Below are 22,710 nucleotides of genomic sequence, written 5' to 3'. Positions count from 1 at the left end.
AGCCCGTTGCATCTCCCAGCCTTACCCTCTAACGCTGTGGTTCCCAACTGCTGGGCTGCAGCCCAATATCGGGCCACAAACTGCACAGCCAGGCCATGCCCGTGCCGGCTGCTCTAGGGTGCGTCGTAGCTGGCGGCTGCTGGAGCTGAAGCCGGCTGTTTGCGGCGGCTCTGTGGGCAGGCACGGGGGGTACATATTTTGGTGGACTGGTGACCTTTTAATTGCATAATGAATATGCAAATATTTAAATTCAATTTTACCAGACTGCCAAAAGTTTGTAAAAGTTTGCCGGGAACCACTGCCCTAGCACATTGCCTGGGAGCTACCGGGGAAGTGCCAGCCCTTCCAACTCATGCTATTTACAGGCCCCGCCCCTTCTGCCCAAGGCCCCTCTCTGGTCCACAATCACGTCAGAAATTTATGAAGTGTCCCCCCCCCCCCCCCCAACAATTATTGTCCACCTCTGGCCTGGGAGAGGGGTGTAGGAGTGAGTGCAGGATCTGGGAGGGAGCTGTGCCCTGTGTCGGGGGAGGGGAAATGCAGAGAGTTTGGGTGGTGGCGTGGGAGGAGGTGGCGTGTTGGGGCAGGCTCTGACCAGGAGTCGCTTACCTAGGTGGCTCCTGGCTGGCAGCCCAGTCGGGCCCTCAGGCGGGCTCCGTGTCTGCCAGCAGCCCCAGATGGCTCAAAGCAGCTGGCTTTTCCTTGTGGCTCTCTGCACCATGTATCCAGGCGTGGGGGTGAGGTTGTGCACGTTGCCCCCACCCCCAACACAATCTCTCAGCTCCCATTGGCTGGTGTCTGGCCAAGAGGAGCTGAGCGATTGTGCTGGGGGTGAGGGCAGTGCGCAAAACCTCCTCCCCATGCAACACGGAGAAACACCAGGAGCAGCCAGCAGTATATCTTGCCTGTCCTTGGACTAGATCGTTCAATAGTCCCTTGTCACTTTGAGCCCTATTACTCTGACTCTACCAGTATTTGTAACATGAGCGTTTGTATTCAGAGGTTCCACACGGATGGGGCAGCCCCGTAGGAGTGTACACACCCTGACCGAAGGAGCTCAATAGTTAGAAAAAATTCTTCCTTGGAAACCCATATAGCAGGGGTGGGGAACCTAAGGCCAGGGGGGGCTGGATGTGGCTCCTGGCTTGCCTGGATCTGGCCCCCTAGACTCCCCCCCAGCATTGGGGAGTGTGTGCTGGTGTTCCAGCACCCCCTCCACCATTTCCCTGTGGGGCTGGAACATGCAAAATAGGCTGGCCTCCCTCCCTAGGCTCTGGTGTGCGAGGGGAATGTGGGGAATGTCTTTCTCTTTCTGGGTAAGTCTAGACTACATGGCTCCGTCGACGGAGCCATGTAAACTGGTTTACCCGGCATAGGCAAAGAAGCAGGGATTTAAATAATCCCCGCTTCGTTAAAATAAACATGGCCGCCACACTGTGCCGACGATCAGCTGATCCGGCACAGAGCGGCAGTCTAGAGGCGGATCTGTGGGCTAGGGAAGCCTTTACCGACCGATCCTGTAAACCTCGTTTCATGAGACATAAGGGATCGGTCAGGAAAGGCTTCCCCAGCCGACAGATCCGCGTCTAGACTGCCGCACTGTGCCGGATCAGCTGATCGTCGGCACAGTGTGGCGGCCACTTTTAAATAATCCCCGCTTCGTTAAAATAAATCCCCGCTTCTTTGCCTATCCGGGTAAACTAGTTTACATGGCTCCGTTGATGGAGCCATATAGTCTAGACAAACCCTCTCAGTCGGGCCACATCATTGAGGGTTACTTTTTTGCTTCTTACTTGTGTCCGGTCCCGGCCTGATCTTTCTGTGGGTCAGTGGCCCCCAGCCCAAAAAAAGGTTTCCTACCTCTGCCATATGGTAACGGGTATTGGGTTAAATTCCGTGTTCTTCTCGTGGAACCACTGTGCTGCAGGGAAAGTGAGAGAAGGCCAAGTGTGAATGTTAATGGACGTAATCTTGAGAGAGGATCTAAGAATGACTGATATCATTGTCAGGGTGTACACCTGCCTGGGAGAAAACAAGTTTGTTGTAACTGACTTCCAGTCAGTGCAGGGGGGGGATGAGTTCATAATTTAACCGGCAAAATGAATTGCATTTTTCAGGAGTAATTCTAGTTTGGTTTGCAGGTGGGCTGACAGATTAGCAGTGGAATGTGTTTTTCGCCCCTCCCCCCAGCTGTAAGGAAAGGGACTACGTTCAAATGACGCTTTAAAAACGTTGGCCGTGTGCAGGTCTGTTTTCCCGCTGAAGGAGCTGTAGGTTTAAAAGGAGAGAGAGATCTGGTCAAGTTCTCAATTACTTGTCAAAAGTCCCGCTTAGCTGGAGAGAGAGATACTTTGAATGTATAAGATGCAACAGCTGCTATACTAGATAGCACTTTGATCAGGCAAAGAGCTGTTACATTAATGAACTTTTAAAAGGGGCTACAACATGGAGTTGCACTTCTAATGGGTAAGGTAGGCACCTGAACTCCGTCCACTGTAGACCTACCATGCTATGGAGAGAGTGGGTGTATCTATTGATTTCCAGCTGCTTGTCCATCTCTACTCTTCAAGTTGTAAAGGGCTGTCTCCTCTTCCATTGCAGATGAAGTTTGCTTGACCTTAATAACACGCTTCCGTAGGGCAGGTCTACACTATGGAGCACGTCGACCTAAGGGACGCAACTCCGGCTATGTAAATAGTCAGGGCTCGACAAATCCGTGTATCTACTTGCCCGTGGCGAGTAGATTTCAGCCGGTAGCCTCGTTCACTGGCGGCGCGCACATGCGCAGTGCGGGTCTGGCGCATGCGCGGTGCAGGGCTGGCGAGTGGATTTTGCCGCGGTTTGTCGAGCCCTGTGAATAGCAGATCTGGAGTCAACATATTTTAGGTTTGAGTTGCTGCAGGGAATCAACTGGAGAACCTCTCCCATTGACTTTCTTTATGCTTCTCGTTCCGGTGGAATACTGGAGTTAACTAAAGAGCGATTGGCGGGTGATTTAGTGGGTCTTCACTAGACTTGCTCAATCGAGCCTGGGAGGATCGATCGCTACAATACCAATTCCCCAGTAAGTATAGACATGCCCGGAGTCCTCGTATAGGGTGTGTCTTTTCCAGGTACATCAGTCTGGCTGTGCCTCTTAAAATGGCCAGCTTATTAACTATCTAACTTACTTCATGCAAGACTTTTGTTTATTGGTAGTAGTTCTCCTTTCTGATTCTTTCCAGGCTGTAAGCACCAGGCCATGCTGCATTATATTAATGCATTTATCGCTCAGATCTTTAGGGCTGAATTCACAAAGCGCAGGTGGCCACGTAAGAGCCTGACACTGCAAGCAAACTGCCTCACACTTGGGTGGAAGCCTCCTGAACTTGATGGGGCTCTCCATAGGCACACCTGGCTCTGCTTGCAGGATTGGGACTCCAGTACAGGGTCAGAGAGCAAAGCCAACAGAAGTGTCCTTGGCCACTGGCTTGCTCCCCATTGCCTGCGGTTTGTGGGAGGCTGGCACTTTGCAATCTTACTTTGAATTGATTTTTTTTTTTCATGTAACTTACTGTAGCCTTTTGTGAATGGGACAAACCAAACAGATCCCATTTAGTCTTTTCCCTCCCCGTGGATCCCAGGCGCTCCTGCGCCGAGGCCTGGCGCGCTCTGGTGGCTCTCCAGGGTGTTGCTGTAGTTAGAAAACAGCATTGCTGGAAGACGTGGCGACGCTGACCGAGGCGCAGGAAAACGAGATGACCTGCCAGGTCGCTTGCAGGGCTTATTTCTAGACGGCTGATAGAGCAGGAAATGGTCAACTGAGACCTCCAGTCTGTGTAGAGGGATTTGGGCGTATTTAGTCAAGAGAAGAGTGAGGGGGGATTTGTTAGCAGCCTTCGACTCCCTAAAGGGGAGTTCCAAAGAGGCTGAGGGGAGGCTGTTCTCAGTGGTGACAGAGGACAGAACAAGGAGCAATGGTCTCAAGCTGCCGTGGGGGAGGTCTAGGCTGGATATTAGGGACAACTGTTTCCTGAGGAGGGTGGGGAAGCACTGGGATGGGCTCCCTAGGGCGGGGGTGGAATCTCCATCCCTAGAGGTTTTTAGGTCCCGGCTTGACAGAGCCCTGGCTGGGATGATGGAGTTGGGGTTGGTCCTGCTTTGGGCCGGGGGCTGGACGCGATGACTCCTGAGGTCTCTTCCAGCCCTAGGATTCATGGAATACAAGCTTGTAGCTCGCAAGACCCGGTGTCTTGTAGAGTTTTGTCTTGCAGCAATGATCTCAAAATCGCATAGAGATGCTAACATGCCCAGTGAGAGCCAGGGGCTGTCATGACTTCCACAGCGCTTCCTTGACTTGCTGGCCCCAAAAAGCCCTCTGGACTCACGAGCCAAACCCTCTTACGCATGGAGGCTGTGCTTTGTCGGCACCGGGGCCTCTGATGGATTGGGGCGGGGGGCAGGGCTGCGAACCAGGCACGTCTGCGAAGCAGGAGAGACGGGCCGCACGCGCCACCGATGAGCTCCCTGACAGAACCTGCTGGGAGGATGCGAATGCCGACACATTGGACTGGCTTTCGGAATCTTGACTCCCTCGCTCCAGCTGTCCGGCTTCCAAGGCATATGGCCGCAGGACAGCAACCCGCACACCCCAGCGCTGCCAGGATGCCGATCGCCCACTCCTTCTACTTCTGTTTGCTGGCTGACTCAGGCAGCCCCCCCACCCCACCCGCTCCCCTGCTTCCACTCAGCTATGCTGCACATGGGCCAGAGGCTACGTGGGATGTTCCCCGCCAAAGAACTGCTCTGTCCGGGGGATGTTTGGATTCCCCCCCGACCTGGGGCAGAAGAACAGCCGAGATCTAAGTTGCACTGGTGTGTTGGGGTGCAGCCCTGCGGGCAGCGCTCTGCTGCCTTGTATATTCATTACGCCCTATGTGTTAAAGGGATCCCCTGTCCTGCAGCCGAGAGCTGTTCCTTCCGGTCGCTGCTCAGATAACTGCCCTTGGCTGGCTTGGCCCACGAGCGTGGGCCAGTAGGGACTGAGCCGAAGGGCGCAGTGCTGCCCTCGCAAGGGAACCGTCCATGGGAGGGCTGACTCCTGCTGTCAGGTTGGCCGTCATGCTACGTTCTGCCCCGCGTCGCTGGTCCCAATGCCACCCGAACCCGTGGGCAGGACTAAGGCAGCCACGCTATGGAAGGCTGCCTTTCCGTAAATGGTTGGGGGCAGGTTTCCACGCTGGGGCTGGCGCTTTCCATCCGCCTTGAGCTTCAACAGGTGGAGGTGCCACCGCTGCAAAGCGTAAGTTTGACGCTGCCGGGGGAAGTGCCCAGCACTTGAGTGCAAACTCAACCGGGCAACTTGCTGTGTCCAGTAGGAACGCAGGGCTGCCGCTAGTGCCTCGTGACAGGCGGGGCCAACACAGAACACCGACTCTGGAACAGTTTCCAAGATCCGGTGGAGAATTCTGCTAGACCCAGCAAGCAAAAAGGGCCACTTATGTCCGGAGAGGCACAGTGGGAACACGGAAGGGCACTGATCAGCTGTGCAGACCTTCTGAGGATGCCTGGGACTCTGAGGTTTTCAAGAGGCTTCTTTTGGTGAAGGGGAGGAAGATGATGGACAGTGACGGCTGCATGTTGGTCCCTGGGACGCACTGTAAGATGAGGTTTGGCTAGCGGCTGTCCCTCTGCTTCTGGTTGCCAGCCGTTGTCTCCTCGTGCGTTGCACTCAAGCAAGAGTCTCTAATAGAGTCCAGTAGAATGTCACAAACTGGATCGTGCTTCCAGGAAAGAGGCTTTTAGTGGGATGACTCAACTAGAAGATCTAACGTATTTAAGGGCATTTCTAGACCTAGACAAGATCAAGGGCTTAAACCTGCAATTAAGGATCCATTGATACTAGGGATGTACAAAAAGAGTTTTAATAGTTGTACTATACATACAATATGATGGGGACTAATTTGGCTACAACTACTCAAGAGTGATCTTGGAGTCATTGTGGATAGTTCTCTGAAAACATCCACTCAGTGCGCAGGGGCAGTCAAAAAAGCAAACCGAACGTTGGGAGTCATTAAAAAAAAAGGGATAGACAATAAGACCGAAAATATCCTATTGCCTCTGTATAAAATCATGGTACGCCCACGTCTTGAATACTGAGTACAGATGTGGTCACCTCATCTCAAAAAAGAAATACTGGCATTAGAAAAGGTTCAGAAAAGGGTAACAAAAATGATGAGGGGTTTGGAAAGGGTCCCATATGAAGAGAGATTAAAAAGCCTGGGACTTTTCAGCGTAAAAAAGAGGAGACTAAGGGAGGATAGGATAGAGGTCTATAAAATCATGACTGGTGTGGAAAAAGTGAATAAGGAAAAGTTATTTACTTATTCCCACAATATAAGAACTAGGGGTCACCAAATGAAATGAATAGGCAGCAGGTTTAAAACAAACAAAAGGGGAGTTTTTCTTCACTCAGCACACAGTCAGCCTGTGGAACTCCTTGCCAGAGGATGTGCTGAAGGCTAGAACTTTAACAGGGTTCAAAAAAGAGCTAGATAGATTCATGGAGGTTAGGTCCATTAATGGCTATTAGCCAGGATGGGTTGGAATGGTGTCCCTAGCCTCTGTCTGTAAATGGGTGACGGGGGATCACGTGAGGATTACCTGTTGTGGTTCCCTCCCTCTGGGGCATCTGGTATTGGCCACTGTCGGCAGACAGGACACTGGGCTAGATGGACCTTTGGTCTGACCCAGCATGGCCGTTCTTATGTAAACTACTAAAATGTTAGTGATTTAATAACTCGTTAACTGCCCGCCCAGCTTCTGCCATTTTGCATCATAGCTGGGGGGTGGGCCCTGCTGGCCTGCCTGGGCCAAGCCCAATCAGAAGGGGTTAGGGCCAGCCAGGGATGGAGACCCACCTGCCTGACTTCTGTGATGGGGACTGGGACACCACTGCTGGGCCGCCCCATGCTGAGTTGGAATGGCCAGGGCCCCGCCTGCTGTCCCCATGCACGCAGGGTCCTGCTGGCTGCTCACCTTGCCAGCTGCGCTCCGCCGGGGCAGCTCCAGCCTGCCGTGGTTAGCTGTGAGACCAGTTACCCGATAAGCCTAATGCTTCCCAGTGTGCTTACCGGGAAACCGATTGAAGAGTTAACCTTTTGCATCCCTAATTGATGCCTGCCACGGATCCTTCTAGGGGCTGACAGACACGTCTGCCATGCATTTGAGGTGTCCAGCTGCCCAGTCTCTCGTGGGCTCGTTTTCAGCCAAAGACGCGGTTCGTTTTGAAGCCACTGCACTGCCTTTGCGGCAGTTGTTTCCGAAGGCCGTCTCACCGCTCTTCTCTTCTTTCAGTACATCGGCAGCCTGGATGTGCCGAGACCCAACAGCCGTGTGGAGATCGTAGCAGCCATGAGAAGGATTCGGGTGAGTCTGGCTGGGAGTCCGGGTATCTCTGCTGACCCTTGAATGGAAGTATGCCAGTGTCATGGCTCTGTGCGCCCCTTCCCCAGCCCCGCTGCTTGTTACCGCTGGCATGTGAACAGTCTGTCTGCTTTTCTTGAGTAGCTTGGTAGCCACGCTCCTCAGCCGTACAAGGACTAGATCCAGCTCTTCCCCAAATCTCCTCTCCAGAGCAGAGAGAAGAAACCAGCTCTGCCTCCACCGCGTTATGTAATGGCTTCACACCTACCCCCTGGGTTCCCTTTGCAAGTTATTTTAACAGAGGCTTGGTGAGATTCCACTTCTCCTCCTCTCCCCTCTTACTCTTCAGATGGCCTTGTGATTAGGCACGAAAATTTCCCACCTGTCTGGTTATGAAATATCTCGGGTGCGGGTTTACTTTCTCAAAGCCTCCTTCCACTAGCTGCACCGGAGGCTGCTCTGCCAGTCCCCATGTTTGTTCTGTTCTTACCCGTCTGAAGTACTTGGGGGGCTTTTTAATTAATTCAGAGGCTGTTCATAAACGTCTCAAACTTCAGCCGAAGTAGTGCTGGGCTTGCGCCTTTGAAGTCTTCAAAAGGGATTATCCTGGTTTTCTGCCGGTGTTTAAAAATCTAATTTCATTTAAAATGGCTTTTTTTTTTCTTTTTTTAAAGCTTTGCCTGTAGCCAGCTGGAGAGTTGATTTATTCATCTCCAGCCAAGTGCAGAAATGAGATTCCCTGCCTCCTGCCCAGAGACTATTAACATACCTCCTGTCGTAAAGGGCACAGCACAGTGGCAATCTACATGGCCAGACTATGTGTCTTGAAAGTAGAAGGGAATAGCCAAGAGGCAACGGAGAGGGGCTGGTGATGAGGTGGGGACAGCTCAGATGCTGTGGTGAACAGTAGCATCCATTGGGCTGCCTCATGTGTGGCCTGTCAGATTTAAAATTGCCTTGCAAAAAAAAAAGGGGGGGAGCTTGTTTCTGATCGCGGAGGGACTATTTGTTCAAAATAAACCCAAGAGGTTTAATTCCTGGTCCCAGCTGCTGATGTAGCACCTGCGATGGGCATTCTGGATGGCTTAACATCCATCGGGGGATTCTGGCAACGTGAAAGCAACAAGCGCGGAGGTTTGGGGAAGCTTTTCACCAGGCCCCTCTGCAACGGGCGAAACCAGGAACTGAGTTGCGGTTTTCTCTCACTGCATATTAAAGCGGTTATTCTGGAGCGGGGCGGTTTAACCTCATTTTGCAGCTGGAAGGCAGGGCTTCCCCTTTGGCCTGGGTGGGTGCTGTACAGCAGGCAGGTCTTAGCTGTGTGGGGCAGGGATGTTAGAGGGCGTGTAATTGAACGGTTGTGTAACTGCATGGGGAGGGGAACGACAGGCAGCACTGTGGAGCTGGTGCTGGGAGGGAACCGGCTGTAGGAGGCAGCAAAGTGGGCGGGGGAGGGCGACAGGTGGGTCCGCGGAGCTGGCACGGGCGGAGAGCCAAAAGCCGACTCCCCGCGTGTATTAGCTCCAGCCTGCCCCCTTCACTCTCCGTGCTGCTGCCTCTCTATTGGAAGCAGCAGTGCGGGGATGGCGGGGGGGCAGACAGATCCTGTGCTCATGGGGAGCCTGCTTAAAGCCACTTCCTTACAGGCACCGGCTCCCGTTTCCCCCAGCCCCCACCCTCCACCGCTGCCTCTGATACAGAGGCAGCAAGAAGTGGTGCATGTAGTCACTAAGGCTTCGTCTTCACCGTGAGTTCTTCTGGCAGAAAATATGCTAATGAGGGACTTAGCATGAGTCACGATCTCATTAGCATATTTTCTGCCATTTCTTTTTGTGCCGTGTGGATTTTTTCCCCCCCAAAAAACACCGTTTTGCGCAAGATCCGTATGCCTCACGGGTTTTTACGCAAAAAATTCCCCCCATCCACACTGCTTCTTTTTGCATCGTAACCCCTTGTGGGGAAAAAATAAACGGCAGAAAATATGCTAATGAGATCACGATTCATGCTAATGAGTCCCTTACTAGCCTATTTTCTGCAAGAAGAACTCTCAGTGAAGACGTAGCCTGTGATTAACCTAGTGTGGAGCAGTGACTGCTGCTAGTTAACTGTTCGGCAGAGCGCTGATCTCTTGCTAGCAAGTAAGGAACGGGGGGTTTGAGGAGGATACCCGTGCACAGGCAGCATGGGATCGCTGAAGAAAGGAAGTGGCTACTAACTGCTGCCTTGCCTGCAGAAGTCTTGCCTGAACCTGAGTTCGTTAGCTCTCCTGCTAGTGCAGCTGTCCTGTTGGCAGGAACCGTCGTACAGCGACAGGCTGTTTGTGACTGTTATGCTTTAAATGGCTGTCTCCTGGAATGCCAGTGTCAGGGGCACCCTGGGGAAAGAGGCTGCTCCATGGGATGCTGGAGCAGTTTTCACCGGGAGCTTGGATCCCTGCAAACAGGTGCTGTTGCTGCCCCATGCTGCTGCCTCTGATTCAGAGGAAGCAGCGCAGGGTGATGGGGGCTCCCTGAGAGTAGAGCTAGGAGCCGCTGGCTGCTGGCCCGGCCTCAGGGAGCATCGTGTAACCGCTAAGAATTGTGGCATTTACACGTTTATTAAAATAAACGATGCATAACCCACAATGCAAAGGGGCGCAGGCACGGTGGGACAGCTACCTCCAGTGCATCACTCTCAGAGGTGACGGTAGCCATCCAACCGGGGATGCGCTACTTCAAACTACGTTGATTTCTTGCGCACAGTTGGGACATGCCCCTTCGACTTTACAAAATCAGATGCTAAAAAGTCGATCTTAATAAATTTGACCGTCTCTCTGTGTAGACACGGCCTAAGATATCCTGCCCAGCCCTTGACAGGTTGCAATCCATGCAGACAGGGCATCTGGGTTGTCAGAGGCTAGTAAGGAAAAATAGGCATATACCAAACTAGTGCTTGTGGTGTCTTGCCATAAGTCGGGGTTCCTTAGGCTGTCCCATGTGCCTGCCCTGTGAAGGGGCCACCTCTAGGGGAGAGGGCACTTCGACCAAGGGGCAACAGAGTGAGCCAGCTGGGATGTGGGTGCTTGCCCAGTGACTCTGAACAGAGGCTGCAAAATCACTCATGTAAGCGGTTGCCACCCTGGATTGGCACCAGTGATCCTCGATAAACAGCTGAGTGCGCCAATCTCCTGAATCAGCCAGCCTCGGCCTTTTTCTTTTGCCAGGCTCTGGCAGAGCCGGTTAGTCCAGTCATTCGTTCTGCAAATCTATGGCTAATCCTGGCTCTCCAGCCAGGGGCAAAAAGCTAGCTTGCTATGGGGGAAAAAAATAACAAGCTACTCATCACCCCAAACTCAGTGGCGTCATCCCAGCTCGAGTTGCACAGGAGATGTAGAAAGAGGGAGACTGTAACTCTTGCATCTGGCTGCTCTACAAATCTCCCCTCCTTGAGGCCTCCTTATACCATGCTACATTCTGCGTGTGGCTGCTGCAGATTCATGCAGGTGACATATGTGAGGCCTTGTCTACGCTGCCATCAACTGCCTTTTGTTGCTAGAACAGTGAGAACGTACACATGACAATGCAATTTTTGTCAAGGGGAAAAACACCCAGTTTTGGTGACAAAAAATCTTCCAGCCCTGAGAGACTTTTGGGATTACCCCCGCCCCTTCCTTTATTGTCGACAAAGAACCAGTGTGGACTCTGCTGTTTGTTTTGCTTCTACCAGCATCCCCCAATGCCTTCCCTGATGGCTGTGCTTAGAGTTTGGTGATCTCTGCTGCCCTGCAGGCATGCGCCTCTCCCCTTGAATAGCTCCAGGAAGTATCCGATAATTGAGTGAGCTGCTCCGATTGGGGACAAACAAAAAGAGCAAATCGTTGGCATGCTCCTGTTCTGCCCTGCTAGAAACAGCGGCAGGCCGACTGCTACTGCAGGGCGAAGGCTGGAGAGACTTTGACATCCCTCAGCACGGAGAGTTCAGAGTTGTAAGGGAATCCTAAGAAGCGCAAGGATCAGATCTGCTTTCCCACAACACTGCCCTCTGGGATGCTAACCCACAATGCTTTGCTCCGATGTCAGGTTGCTAGCCATGTGTCCATGCAGCGTGGACAATGAAAGGCAGAAATGGGAGGTCAAATCTTCCCAGTGTAGACAGCGCCCGTGACGCTAAGCCATTGGTATTCTCTGCCAGCTCCACAGACCAGGCTGTCTGTAGAATTTAGGATACACACTGAGTTGGGCACAATAAGTCAGTTAGCAACCACTCAAGGTTTATGGCTGAGAATCTCATTCATGACTTTAACCCTGGTTTGCTCAAAGTATACGCTGTTGTTTTGAGGCGCAGGCTTTTTATGCCACAGTACGGGGTAAAAATGAAATCTGTCTTTCACCCTGAATAGATCCTGTCCTAGAGTTACTGACTTTCCTTTTGTTTGTTCTCATGGAATTAGATTTGCAAGACAAACTGAAAAACCTGGTTGCAGATCATATTTCCTCAATTAGAGGAGCCTCCTGCAAATACAGTAGGTGGGGTGGGGGGTGCTTCGTTCTCTCCGCTTTAGCTTTTCATTATGCAATGCTAATCACGCATTTTAAAGTGTCCTAATCCTCACTCTGGATTATTAGCTGCGTACAGTTGCCAGGTTTTTATGATCCTCTGGGTTCAAGCTAATACCCCCCCCCCCCCCGATGCTGACAAAGAAGGTGATGGAATTTGGTTAGTTCCTGAATAATAAGTAGGACCTGAAGTAGGATTGACTGACAAGCACATCTGGTTCTACCTGCCGCTCGCTCAGAATCTGGTGCGGCTCCAGAGTCAGTCCAGGAGAGAGGGTGTCTATGGGGGACACTGCAGAGAAAGGGTGACTTAGCGTCACAAAATAGCTGCAGGCATTTTGGTCCATTACCTCAGGCTAGGGTTGCCAGATGGTCTCTGGGTACGTCAGACGTGGGGGGAGTGGCTGGGACTCCCAGCCACCCCCCGCCCCTGCTAGGCTTCTGATGCGCCAAGAGCAGCGATCGCGGTCCTGCCTCCCAGCCTGGGAGTCCCAGCTGGGAGGCGGGGCCGCGATCGGTGCTGGGAGCCTGTGATTGCGTAGAAGCCAGGCGGGACTCCCAGCCACTCCCCCCTGCCCCGCCCCCCCGCGCTGATCGTGGCCCCGCCTTCCAGCCGCTCCCCCCACCCACGCCAGGCTTCAGTCCGGTGCGCAGCCGGAAAAATCAGAGAATACTGGACATTGCACATGTCCGGTATTCTCTTTTTTTAAACCGGACAAAGAGTGCGAATACCGGACACCTGGCAACCCTACCTCAGGCACCCCAGGGCTAAGGCGTTGTCTGCCCCAGCAAATGCCACCCCCCCCCCGACTCGGACCGACATACATGTCATCGCTAAGTGTCAGTGAAGGGGTGGTTTAACTATCCCGGCAGGAGAGCTCGCTCCTACCGGCACAGAGCAGTTACACAGCGGCCCAGGCATAAGGTTTGGCCCTTGTGCCCGTGGCTGGCTGTCACTGAAGTCCATGGGACTATCCCACAGGCCTGAGGGCAGAGCGGGGCCTGCTGTTTGTCAGACGGTAGCTGTGGGGAAGCTGTTTGGGGTATTGGAATTGAGGGAATGCTAGTTCAGAGCTCCTGGGGCCTAGGGTGTGCAAGGGGAGCCTTCCTGTCCGCCGGGGACCGTGCCTGTGGAGGGCAGGAAGGGGAAAAGCAGCATCTCCTCCTCTTCTGCTACAGTCCGTGGCACTCCATGTGGTTCTGGCCTAGGAAATAGCTCTTGGCCCTTCTCCTGGCAGTGAGAGTTCAGGCTGAAAGAACATTGCCGCGCATTCTCCATGGGTTAGGGGTGGGCATAAATGTGACAGCACGGTGGAGCCCAGCTGTGCGAAGGGCGTAGCCCCATGACAGTAGCTTGTGGAGTCTCTGAATGCTACCAAATATGTCTGGTAACAACAACGCGCCTTGTACTTTGAGATGCCAGAGCACGTTAGACTGAGATCCCACTACAGGTTGGACTGCTCCGGTGCCGTACTAGGGCTCTTGGTAGGGTGTCCAGTATTGCCCCAGACAGTCCGGCATTTTTGCCTCCTGTCTGGTAAAAAAAATTCAGAAAATACAACACACCTAAAATATCCGGTATTTTCTGGTCTTTTTCCCCCCCTGCCAGCAGGCAAAAATACTGGACACCTGGCAACCCTAATACACACTCAGCAACCGGGCCTGGCCTTCCCCCCCTCGGACGCCCCACTGGGCCCCCTGAACCTCCCCCCCTTTCCTGGTTCCGCAGGGGCTTATCTTGTGGCTAAAACAGAAAAACAAAATGGCTGCAGGCAAAAAAGCCTCTTCTTAAAGGGCTTTTATATATATATATATTTTGTAATTGTTCAACAACTTTGGTCTCCCCCTTTTTTTTTTTCCTGGTGTTTTTTTTGGGGTGGGAGAGGTGTGGGAGGGGAGGGGTGTTTGGTATTTTATTAAACCCTCTGGCAACCCGAGATGTTGGCTGTTGTGTAATTGAATAATCATGTAACCACATCAAATTTTAGTGGTTACATGATTATTTGATAGTCCCCGGGGGCAGGGCCGGCAGACAATGCGCTCCTGGGTAGCCCCTGCCACCCTGCATTGCTGCCTCTGTATCAGAGGCAGCAGTGTGGGCTGGCAGGTGGGAGCCAGCTCCTTTTGCAGAGCAGCTCCCGCCTGCTGCCTCTGATACAGCTGCTGCAGCATGGGACAGCGGCATCCCCTGTTCACAGGGGGCCCAAGCTCCCCTCAGACAGAGGCTGCTCCGGCATCCCACAGGAAGAAAAGAGCACAAGTGCAAATTCCTCTTCCGAAATATATCATAGGAGCTGCAACATCCTTACAAAGCAGACCTCCAGTGACTCCCATGTAGCTGTGTGGGTCTCTAGTTATTTATTCTGCCGGGACATGAATTTGTGCCAGCTAGCCTAGAGATTCCAAACTTGGCACGTGGACCCCTGCGGCTATTGTAGTTCAAAGCAAGTTTGTCTTGCCATCCAGAAAGAAGCTGTAACACCAGCATTGGAGGTTTAATATAAAGCCACTCCTATTTGCAAAGGCAGCACTTTACTGACACTGCTTCCATCGTGCATTATTAATGTCCAAACAAAGTCAAACCTCCACCCTGGCATATTTCTCCTCTTGTTTCCTTCTGATAACCCTAGGCTTAATAAGCTGTTAAGTCTTTAACAATTGAAATCCCAGAGAAACAGGCCTATACTTATAAATCCTCAGAAGACCTATTAAATAGATTCCCGAGATTGGTTTGGGGTGAGTGGTTTTTTTGGGGGGGAGGAGGGGGAATGGCGGGAGAGGATTTCCTGTGTTTGTAACTCCAACCCAGTCTGGTTTATTCCTGCCTGTTTGCTAGCACTGGCTCCATTTCCATGTTTTTAACAAGTGTATTGAATAATTCTAGGATTTTAATGCCAAGTTTCCTGCCTGTAATATTAACCTGGCCTTCCAGCTCTCATGGCTTGATTGGGCAGGCCTGCAAATAGCCACTGAATGGCAGGGTTCTGAGCTGGACAGGTGTGAGGGTGGGGGCTTGGGGAATACTTGTCTCAGGATTTCAGTAAAACTCCCGTAAAACTGTCATTGAGAGTGTTGAGGCTGCTTAGTTTAATTTTTGCTTGGCAAGTAGCACATCTACGGGGTTTGTTTTTTTGCTGCACGGGTGCTTCCAAACATCGCATTTTGCAGCTCCCGGAAACTCTTCCCTGAGTTGTTATGCTTGGCGCTTGGCTGGGTTTCCCTGCCAACTTTGCATTGTTTACAGCTCGCAGCCTAGTTGCTCAAAAGAAACCTGAAAAGCACCCCAGACACTGGGATTCCCGGATTGGTCTTTTCAGCTGGCTCAGCTTCCTTATTTCAATGACACTGCTGGCTGCGTGGCACTCCGTCTGGATGTGTGAAACTTCTCTTGTGTGGAGCAGTCGGCGCCTTTGCACCTGTACCAGGCTGTGCAGCTGCATGACAGGCGCTGTTGCTGGCTGGGGTGTTGCACTGCCAGAAGCTGCTGTAGGGTGTTTCCTTGGGACCTCCCAAAAGAGGAGAATGACCGGTTGTTCCACGTAACCGCTGAGGACAGGGCAAGAAGCAATGGGCTAAAACTGCAGCCGGGAAGATTGAGGATGGACATTAAGAAAAGTGTTCTAACTGTTGGGATAGTTAAACTCTGGGCAAATTACTTAGGGAGGTGTCGGAATCTCTGTCGCTGGAGAACAGGTTAGACAGACACCTGTCAGAGATGGTCTAGAGCAGTGTTTCTCAACCTTTATATTAAAAAAAAAAAAAGTACCCCTTTAAAAAAAATTAAAGTACCCCCATCACCTAGGGTTTTCTCTCTCTCACAATTTTTTTCTCCCATTGCAACACATTTGTTTAAAGAACTTAATCCTAGCCAGGCGGGCGATTGAAATTTGTGGGTATAAAAAATACAAAAATAATAAAGCGCTGTAAAACTTCAAACAAAACTTCAGTTTTCTCCAAATATCAGTTGTGTTGATGTGCCCCCCCAGACTTCTCTCGAGTATCCCTAAGGGGACTTGTACCAGTGGTTGAGAAACAGTGCTCTAGATCAGTGTTTCTCAGTGAGTGGTCCATGAACCGACACTGAGACATTTCTCCCTCTGCCAGCGTGGCCCGTATGAGCAACCCTGTGGACACCTCCCTTCCCATGCACAAGGTGGAAATCCCCACGTGGCAACTCCAGCCATTGCTGACGTGGGACACGAGAGACCCTGACTTGATTAGCTTCATTAACACAGGCAACTTCTTCCGTCTAGACACCCCTGTGCCTGTCACTTCCACTCCAATCCATCTGACTAAGTGGGTTTTACCCACGAAAGCTTAGGCCCTAGTAAATCTGTTTGTGTCCAAGGTGCCACAGGATGACTCGTTGTTTTTGCGGGTACAGACCGACACAGCAACCCCTCTGAGACCGTCTTAGCTAACACAGCATATGGCTGAAAAGCAGCATTGGCACCACACGACGTCCCTCTCTCCCAGGGAGCCCTCAGTACATGCTTTGTAGGCCATGTTGAGAACTAGGGATGGAAAATCCTGTTTAATTAGTTAAATGTCAAGTTTAACAGTTAACTGATTAAAAGTGGGGGCGGGGGGAGGAAGCTGGCAGCCTAGCGGGGGGTCAGAAGCAGCTGGGCTGGAGTGGCCCAGGACCCAACTTCCGACCCTGCACTGGGCTGCCAGCTCCCAGCCTACCAGATAACAGGTAACCAGTTTCGCATTCACATCCCTATTGAGAGCCACTACTTGTCTTCTGTGGGGAGAATAACCCAGACTTGTGTGTGTGTATTTGGGCCTTCACCCAAACCAAGACTTGGGGTCCCATCGTGCTGTTCACCACATAGATGGCGCCAGGGCCCTGCAAGTTTCTTCTCTGAGAAGTATCAGAGGGGTAGCCGTGTTAGTCTGAATCTGCAAAAGCGACGAGGAGTCCTGTGGCACCTTATAGACTAACTGAAGTGTAGGAGCATAAGCTTTCGTGGGCAAAGACCCACTACATGCATCTGACGAAGTGGGTCTTTGCCCACGAAAGCTTATGCTCCTACACTTCAGTTAGTCTATAAGGTGCCACAGGACTCCTCGTCACTTTCTCTGAGAAGGCGTCCTTTGGTAATCACTGGCGTCCAACTCTTCCCGTAGCACCTCCTAGAATGTGTTGAAAGCAAAGCAGCACCTCTGCTGCAGTAGCCTTCTGTGTGTATTCCAAATAACAGTGCCAGGTCGTGCAGGCCGAGAACACGGGTCTGTAATGGGAGAGGAGGCAAGTGCTTGCGTTGGGCCCAGACACGGACCTGCACCTCGCGGAGCTGTGTTCGGTTTTTCTGCCCGGCTCCACGTTAAACTATGGGCAAGGCCACGGCTGCCTGTTTGTGGAAACAGCTGCCAGAAGCTTGTGTCTGGTGCAGCCAGGTCAGAGGAGGGCCAGTGCGGTTTCCTAGACAGATGAGAACAGGAAACCACCAGTTTCCTTGAGTGAGAGCAAAAGGACTCCGTTCTAGGGCTCACGCCCTGCCCGGGACAGAAGACTCCTGTTCAACTCAGCTTTTCGAATGTTTATTGGGCCCTAGCTCTGTGTCCATCGTAGAGTGAGTGTGTGGGGGAAACGAGGGGCTTTTGGGTAACGAATTGCTCTCAGATAAATAGGAAGTCTCCCTTTCCACAGGGGAAAGCAGAACAGAGATGGCAGGTGCCAGGGGAAAGGTAACTCGCATAGTTTTTACTTCATGGTGCTGCACAGAAAAGGTAAGAAGAACAGTGTGTGGTACTCTAGGCACTGGCCTGACTCTTCCAAGCTGGACACACATTTTGGTGTGTCCAGCTTCAGACATTTGGAGGAACCCAAGTGCTGAAGACCCGCTCTCTAAAGATCAGGCCTTTTAAGATGTTCCCAGTTGGGGGTCCCATGAGGAAGGGTCACTTCTGAAAACAAAGGCCTGGCTCTCAGCCCCTCAGTGAAGAAGATTCTGTAATGAAGTATGGGAACAAACATTAGGGAGACAAGATGATCAGGGTAACGGGCACTTTGATGGTGGTTAGGATAATAACATGCTGTTTGGGTGGGAGAGTCTGTCTTCACTGAGATTGCTTTTCTCCTCCAGTCTCCCATCACTTCTTATAGAATCACAGAACACTAGAACTGGAAGGAACCTTGAGAAGCCATAGAGTCCTGTCCCCGGCCCTCACGGCAGAACCAGGCACCTTCTAGATCATCCCTGATAGGTGTCTGTCCAACCTGCTCTTAAATATCTCTAGTGACGGAGATTCCACAACCTCCCTGGGCAGTTTATCCTAGTGTTTAACCACCCTGACAAGATGTTTTTCCTAATGTCCAACCTAAATCTCCCTTGCTGCAGTTTAAGCCCATTGCTTCTTGTCCTGTCAACAGAAGCCAAGGAGAACAATTTTTCTCTCTCTTCCTTGTGATACCCTTTTAGATATTTGAAAACTGCTATCCTGTCCCCTCTCAATCTTCTCTTTTTTCTAAACTAAACAAGCCCACTTCTTTGTCTTTCCTCATAGGTCATGTTTTCTAGACTTACTCGTTTTTGTTACTTTTCTCTGGACCTTCTCCAATTTCTCCACATCTTTCTTGAAATGTGGTACCCAGAACTGGACACAACGCTCCAACTGAGGCCTAATCAGCGCAGAGTAGAGCGGAAGAATGACTTCTTGTGTCTTGCTCACAACATTCCTGTTAATGCCTCCCAGAATCATGTTTGCTTTTTTTGCAACAGTATCACACTTTTGACTCCTATTTAGCTTATGGTCCACTATGTCCCCTAGATCAGTGCTTCTCAACCAGTGGTACGAGTACCTTTATGGGTACCCGAGAGAAGTCTGGCGGGTACATCAACATAACTGACATTTGGAGAAAACTGAAGTTTTGTTTTAAATTTTACAGCGTTTTATTAATTTTGTACTTTTTACACCCAAAAATTTCATCGCACAGCCAGCTATGATTAAGTTGTTTAAACAAATGTGTTGCAACGGTAGAAAACAATTTTGTGCATCTGAAAACTGTCGGTACTGGGGCTACTTGCAATTTTTTTGTTTTGAAAAGGGGTACTTTAGGAAAAAAAAAAAGGTGGAGAAACACTGTCCTAGATCCCTTTCTGCAGTGCTCCTTCCTAGACAGTCATGTCCCTTTCTGTACGTGTGAAACAGATTGTTCCTTCCTAAATGGAGCACTCTGCATTTGTCCTTATTAAATTTCCTCCTATTTACCTCAGACCATTTCTCCAGTTTGTCGAGATCATTTTGAATTATGGCCCTGTCCTCCAAAGCACTTGCAACCCCTCGCGGCTTGGTATCATCTGCAAACTTAATGAGCATACTCTCTATTCCCGTGGTCACCAACAGGTCGATTGCGAGGCGTCCTGTCCGCCCCGCCTCCATTTCCCTCCCACCCCCGAGAAGCCCCACTACCTACCTCAAGTGAAAATGGAGGTAGTGTAGGCTTCCCGGGAATAGACAGACGTCCTGCAGCTTAGCGCCACTTCCGGCGATTCCGCAAGTGCACTAGGTGCTCTGCCGGGTGTACTGCGGGAGGGAGCATCGGCTCCCAGCACCGCACAGGAGGGGTGAGTCAGCCCCAGGGGGTTGGCGCCGGGGCAAGCGCATGTGGGGCTTCCCTGCGCCAGGGGTTCGGCCCCGGGGCAGGCACGTGCTGGTTTCCCTGAGGGGGAGGGGGCGGGAATCCGGGGAGGGGGCAGATGCCCTTTTCCAGTCTTCCGGAATCTCTTCCGACTTCCATGATTTTTCAAAGATGATAGCAAAAAGTTCAGATCAGCTCCTTTATCAGCTCCTTGTAGGAGGCTCTATCTTCCTCCTCCCACATAATCTCTCCTCCAGCTGCGCTGACATGCTTCCCTGATGGCCTTTTGTCTCCGGCCCCTGTGGACAGCGCACCTTGGCTGGCTGTGGTGTTTGCCGTCTGCTCTGTCTCCCAGGCTTATGGACGAGCTCCATCCAAATCAATATTCCGCTCAATGAAGCAAAGCGGCAGCACTAGGAAAGGACAATTAGTCACCCAGACTAACAGCCAGGGGCAGCAGAAGTGGCACCATGGAATCAGGCAGCCAACAGCACAGAGCTGGCTGGCGGAAAGCTGGGTGTTCCTCCGCAGCATGAGCGTCCCTACTGTAGACAGTAGAACTGTCCAAGAGGTCTGACCCTGATACCCGTCTGCTGGCCATGTGGGCCGCTCAGGCTAACATGCCAAAGGGTGTAGGGAAAGCATCAGTGACACCTCACTGGAACCTGCAAGGTCCTATCAGATGCATAGTGACAGGATTTAATGCAGTTTAAAGGGTTCTGTCACATCTGATTAGGCTAATCTTCTACGCCTTTCAGGGACCTGGCCAATACAGTGACTGGTGTTTTAGGCTACTGAATGGTAATTGCAGCTTAAATCCCTCAGTCCAGGTTTAGTTTTTCTTCAGTTGTTGCATCTATAGCTCCCGAGTCTCCCATGTGGCACCATGGTGGGTCACAGCAGAATTGCTGGGATCCTGGCAGCCAAGTGTGTGGATGGGCATTTCCTGCAGGATGGCACCCCAATGGGGCAGCAGATTCTACTTAACCATGTAGACCTCAACTCTGTGTGCTCAGCCTCCCATCCCTCCATGTGGGACTCAGGTCAGTAACTTCTTCACCTTTCCCAATTAACAGCTTGCTAGTCCTTTTCCCACTCTGGTCTCCCCTAGCCACCCATAGTAGCTGTGGGATTTCCTACATTCCTCTCAACAAACACATGTGCCATTAATATGTTCCTACAGGCCCCTTCCTGCCCTTCACTGTTATAGCCTGCCTCCTTGGGATTAATACACCCTCCTCGCTACTCCTCCCACTGTCTTGAGGGAACATGCCTCTCCTATGCACTCTCAGCAACTCCTTGCTCCCTGCTGGTCTTTCTTGACTGAGCTAAAGCCAGCTTTATATAGTGTTCTAGCCACTCTTTTCCCAGCATGCCTTGAAGCAGCCAGGTTCCTTCTTGGGACTACATCTCCCAGAATTCCCTTGCCATTAGGCCAAGCACCAGGAACAGGTGAGCAAGGCAGAGGCAGCTGCTCTTAAAGTGGCCAGCATGTTTTGTTACGCTGCTGCTGAAGACTTCCTTGTTGGTTAGCAGGTAACACGTTGATTGACTTGAATGTATTTCAGATATATGCTTCCTGAGTAGGTTTAGAGCGACGTTTTCATTTCTAAGCTGATTGCAGAAAAAGTTTTAGAAACCTAGAAGGTCTCTCTGAAATCATCTGGAATATCTGACTGGACCGTATCCCAGACTAATGCAAGAACAGTTTATGCAGCTGCTGTTCTTGAGATTTAGTTAGAGACCGTCATATTGTCATAAGGCAAAGAGAAAGGGCTTTTAATTAAACTTGCATTCTGCAGATGCAAAGTCTACACCCAGCCGCATAGTTTGTAGCTCTCATAGAGAACAAACTATTCCCAGCTCATAAATCATGATGAGGGAGGGGAGGGAAGTAGACTGCTTTTGTATACAACATCAGGAATCCAAGATAAAATACAACCGTCTGTCTATCCTTTGGGAATATTTAATCATGGCATCGCATAGGGTACCAGTGAAAAGCAGTCCCTGCTGCATAGGTTCACTAGTCTCTTCATATACTGTTTTTCTTTGTCCCTTAGGAGCACTTACAAATTTCTATCCTGAAAAAAACAGCAGCAAAACCGCACCACCTTTTAGTGGAGAAAAGTAACTCAGAGTCTCTTTAAGCACGTAGGCTTGTAAGTTTGAAACCACTGAAGACCACTCGTTCTGCTCATAGCGATGCCAGTTTAATTCTGATCTTTGGCCTCTGTATCGGAAAACAACTTTGCCATAGCTACAGTCCTAATTTTTTTCAAAAGCAACCTTGTGATTTTGGGGCTGCCATTGTTTTTAGAGCATGTTCAAAGAGGATGCTAAGTGTGACTGATAACAGATGGATGGAGGCATCAGTAAATGAAATGTGTAGTCTCAAAACAAGTGACCTTTTAATGCCTTCCTTGGATTGCTGAAAATTGGTTGGCTTCTCGATTGTGGGGGATGGAAACAGATATTACATAGTTTTGCATGGGAGTCATGCTAGACCGGGCTTAGTTTCGAGGCTAATAAATGGAGCAGTTAAATAGATACAAGTTAACTTGAACTGTTAATACCAAGCAGAGTAAGAGAGAGCTCTTTAACAGCAGTGCTACAAGGCAGAGACTTTTTTATTCTAAACCAAAGTGGTTTTACCTGTACAGTCATTTTACTGTGTACTAGCACTTGGATTTAGTCAGTGTAAAATTGCCAGATAAGATCTCAACAAGGACTTGTAGCTGGTTTGAAATAAAGTGGCTTTTCCGACCAATTCTATTACTGGAGAGGAGAGGTTCGTAGGGATGAAATACTGTGTAGAACAATCTGATCTCTTTCTACCTGGCTGTCTGGAAAAAGTGTAATGAGCCAGCACCGGAGTGGGCGCAAGCACATTCGATTAACTCGTTAATGAGAAGGTATCTTAATCCAAGTGATAAGTGTGCTTGGGAGTCTAATCCGGTTAACCAGGTGGTGCCTGGTTGCTTAGAGAATGCCTCTGCTGTGTTTCCTGTTAAGTGTTGAAGCCCTAGCACGAAGAGCAGATCTGAGCCGACCAGCTGGTTTCTTCTGTAAACATTACTGCCCGAGGCTTGTGGTCTCCACAGCAGCTTGACGTGATCCAGAGATGGGAACAAAATAGACACCACACAAACTGGAGATCTGCCTCTATGGAGAAGCTAGTAGAAA

At 50.9% G+C, this 22,710-nt stretch overlaps 1 protein-coding gene across 2 annotated transcripts in view; it reads left to right on the top strand.

The window, feature by feature from the left end:
• LOC102450481 (carboxyl-terminal PDZ ligand of neuronal nitric oxide synthase protein) overlaps positions 1-22,710 on the top strand; it is a 73,572-nt gene that overhangs the window by 3,355 nt on the left and 47,507 nt on the right. Inside the window, exon 2 of one of the 2 annotated variants that reach the window (XM_075905419.2) lies at positions 7,336-7,407. The exons of the other annotated variant lie outside the window; for it this stretch is intronic. Within the exon in view, the coding sequence (XP_075761534.1) occupies positions 7,336-7,407 (72 nt within the window). The remainder of the gene's footprint in view (positions 1-7,335; positions 7,408-22,710) is intronic. 2 annotated transcript variants of the gene reach the window in all.

The sequence above is a fragment of the Pelodiscus sinensis genome, chromosome 23 (assembly GCF_052426305.1).
Source record: "Pelodiscus sinensis isolate ZL-2025 chromosome 23, ASM5242630v1, whole genome shotgun sequence".
In the NCBI taxonomy this organism is placed as follows: Eukaryota; Metazoa; Chordata; order Testudines; family Trionychidae; genus Pelodiscus; species Pelodiscus sinensis.
Note: the sequence above shows the minus strand (reverse complement) of the source record. Positions and strands in the feature narration are given on the sequence as shown.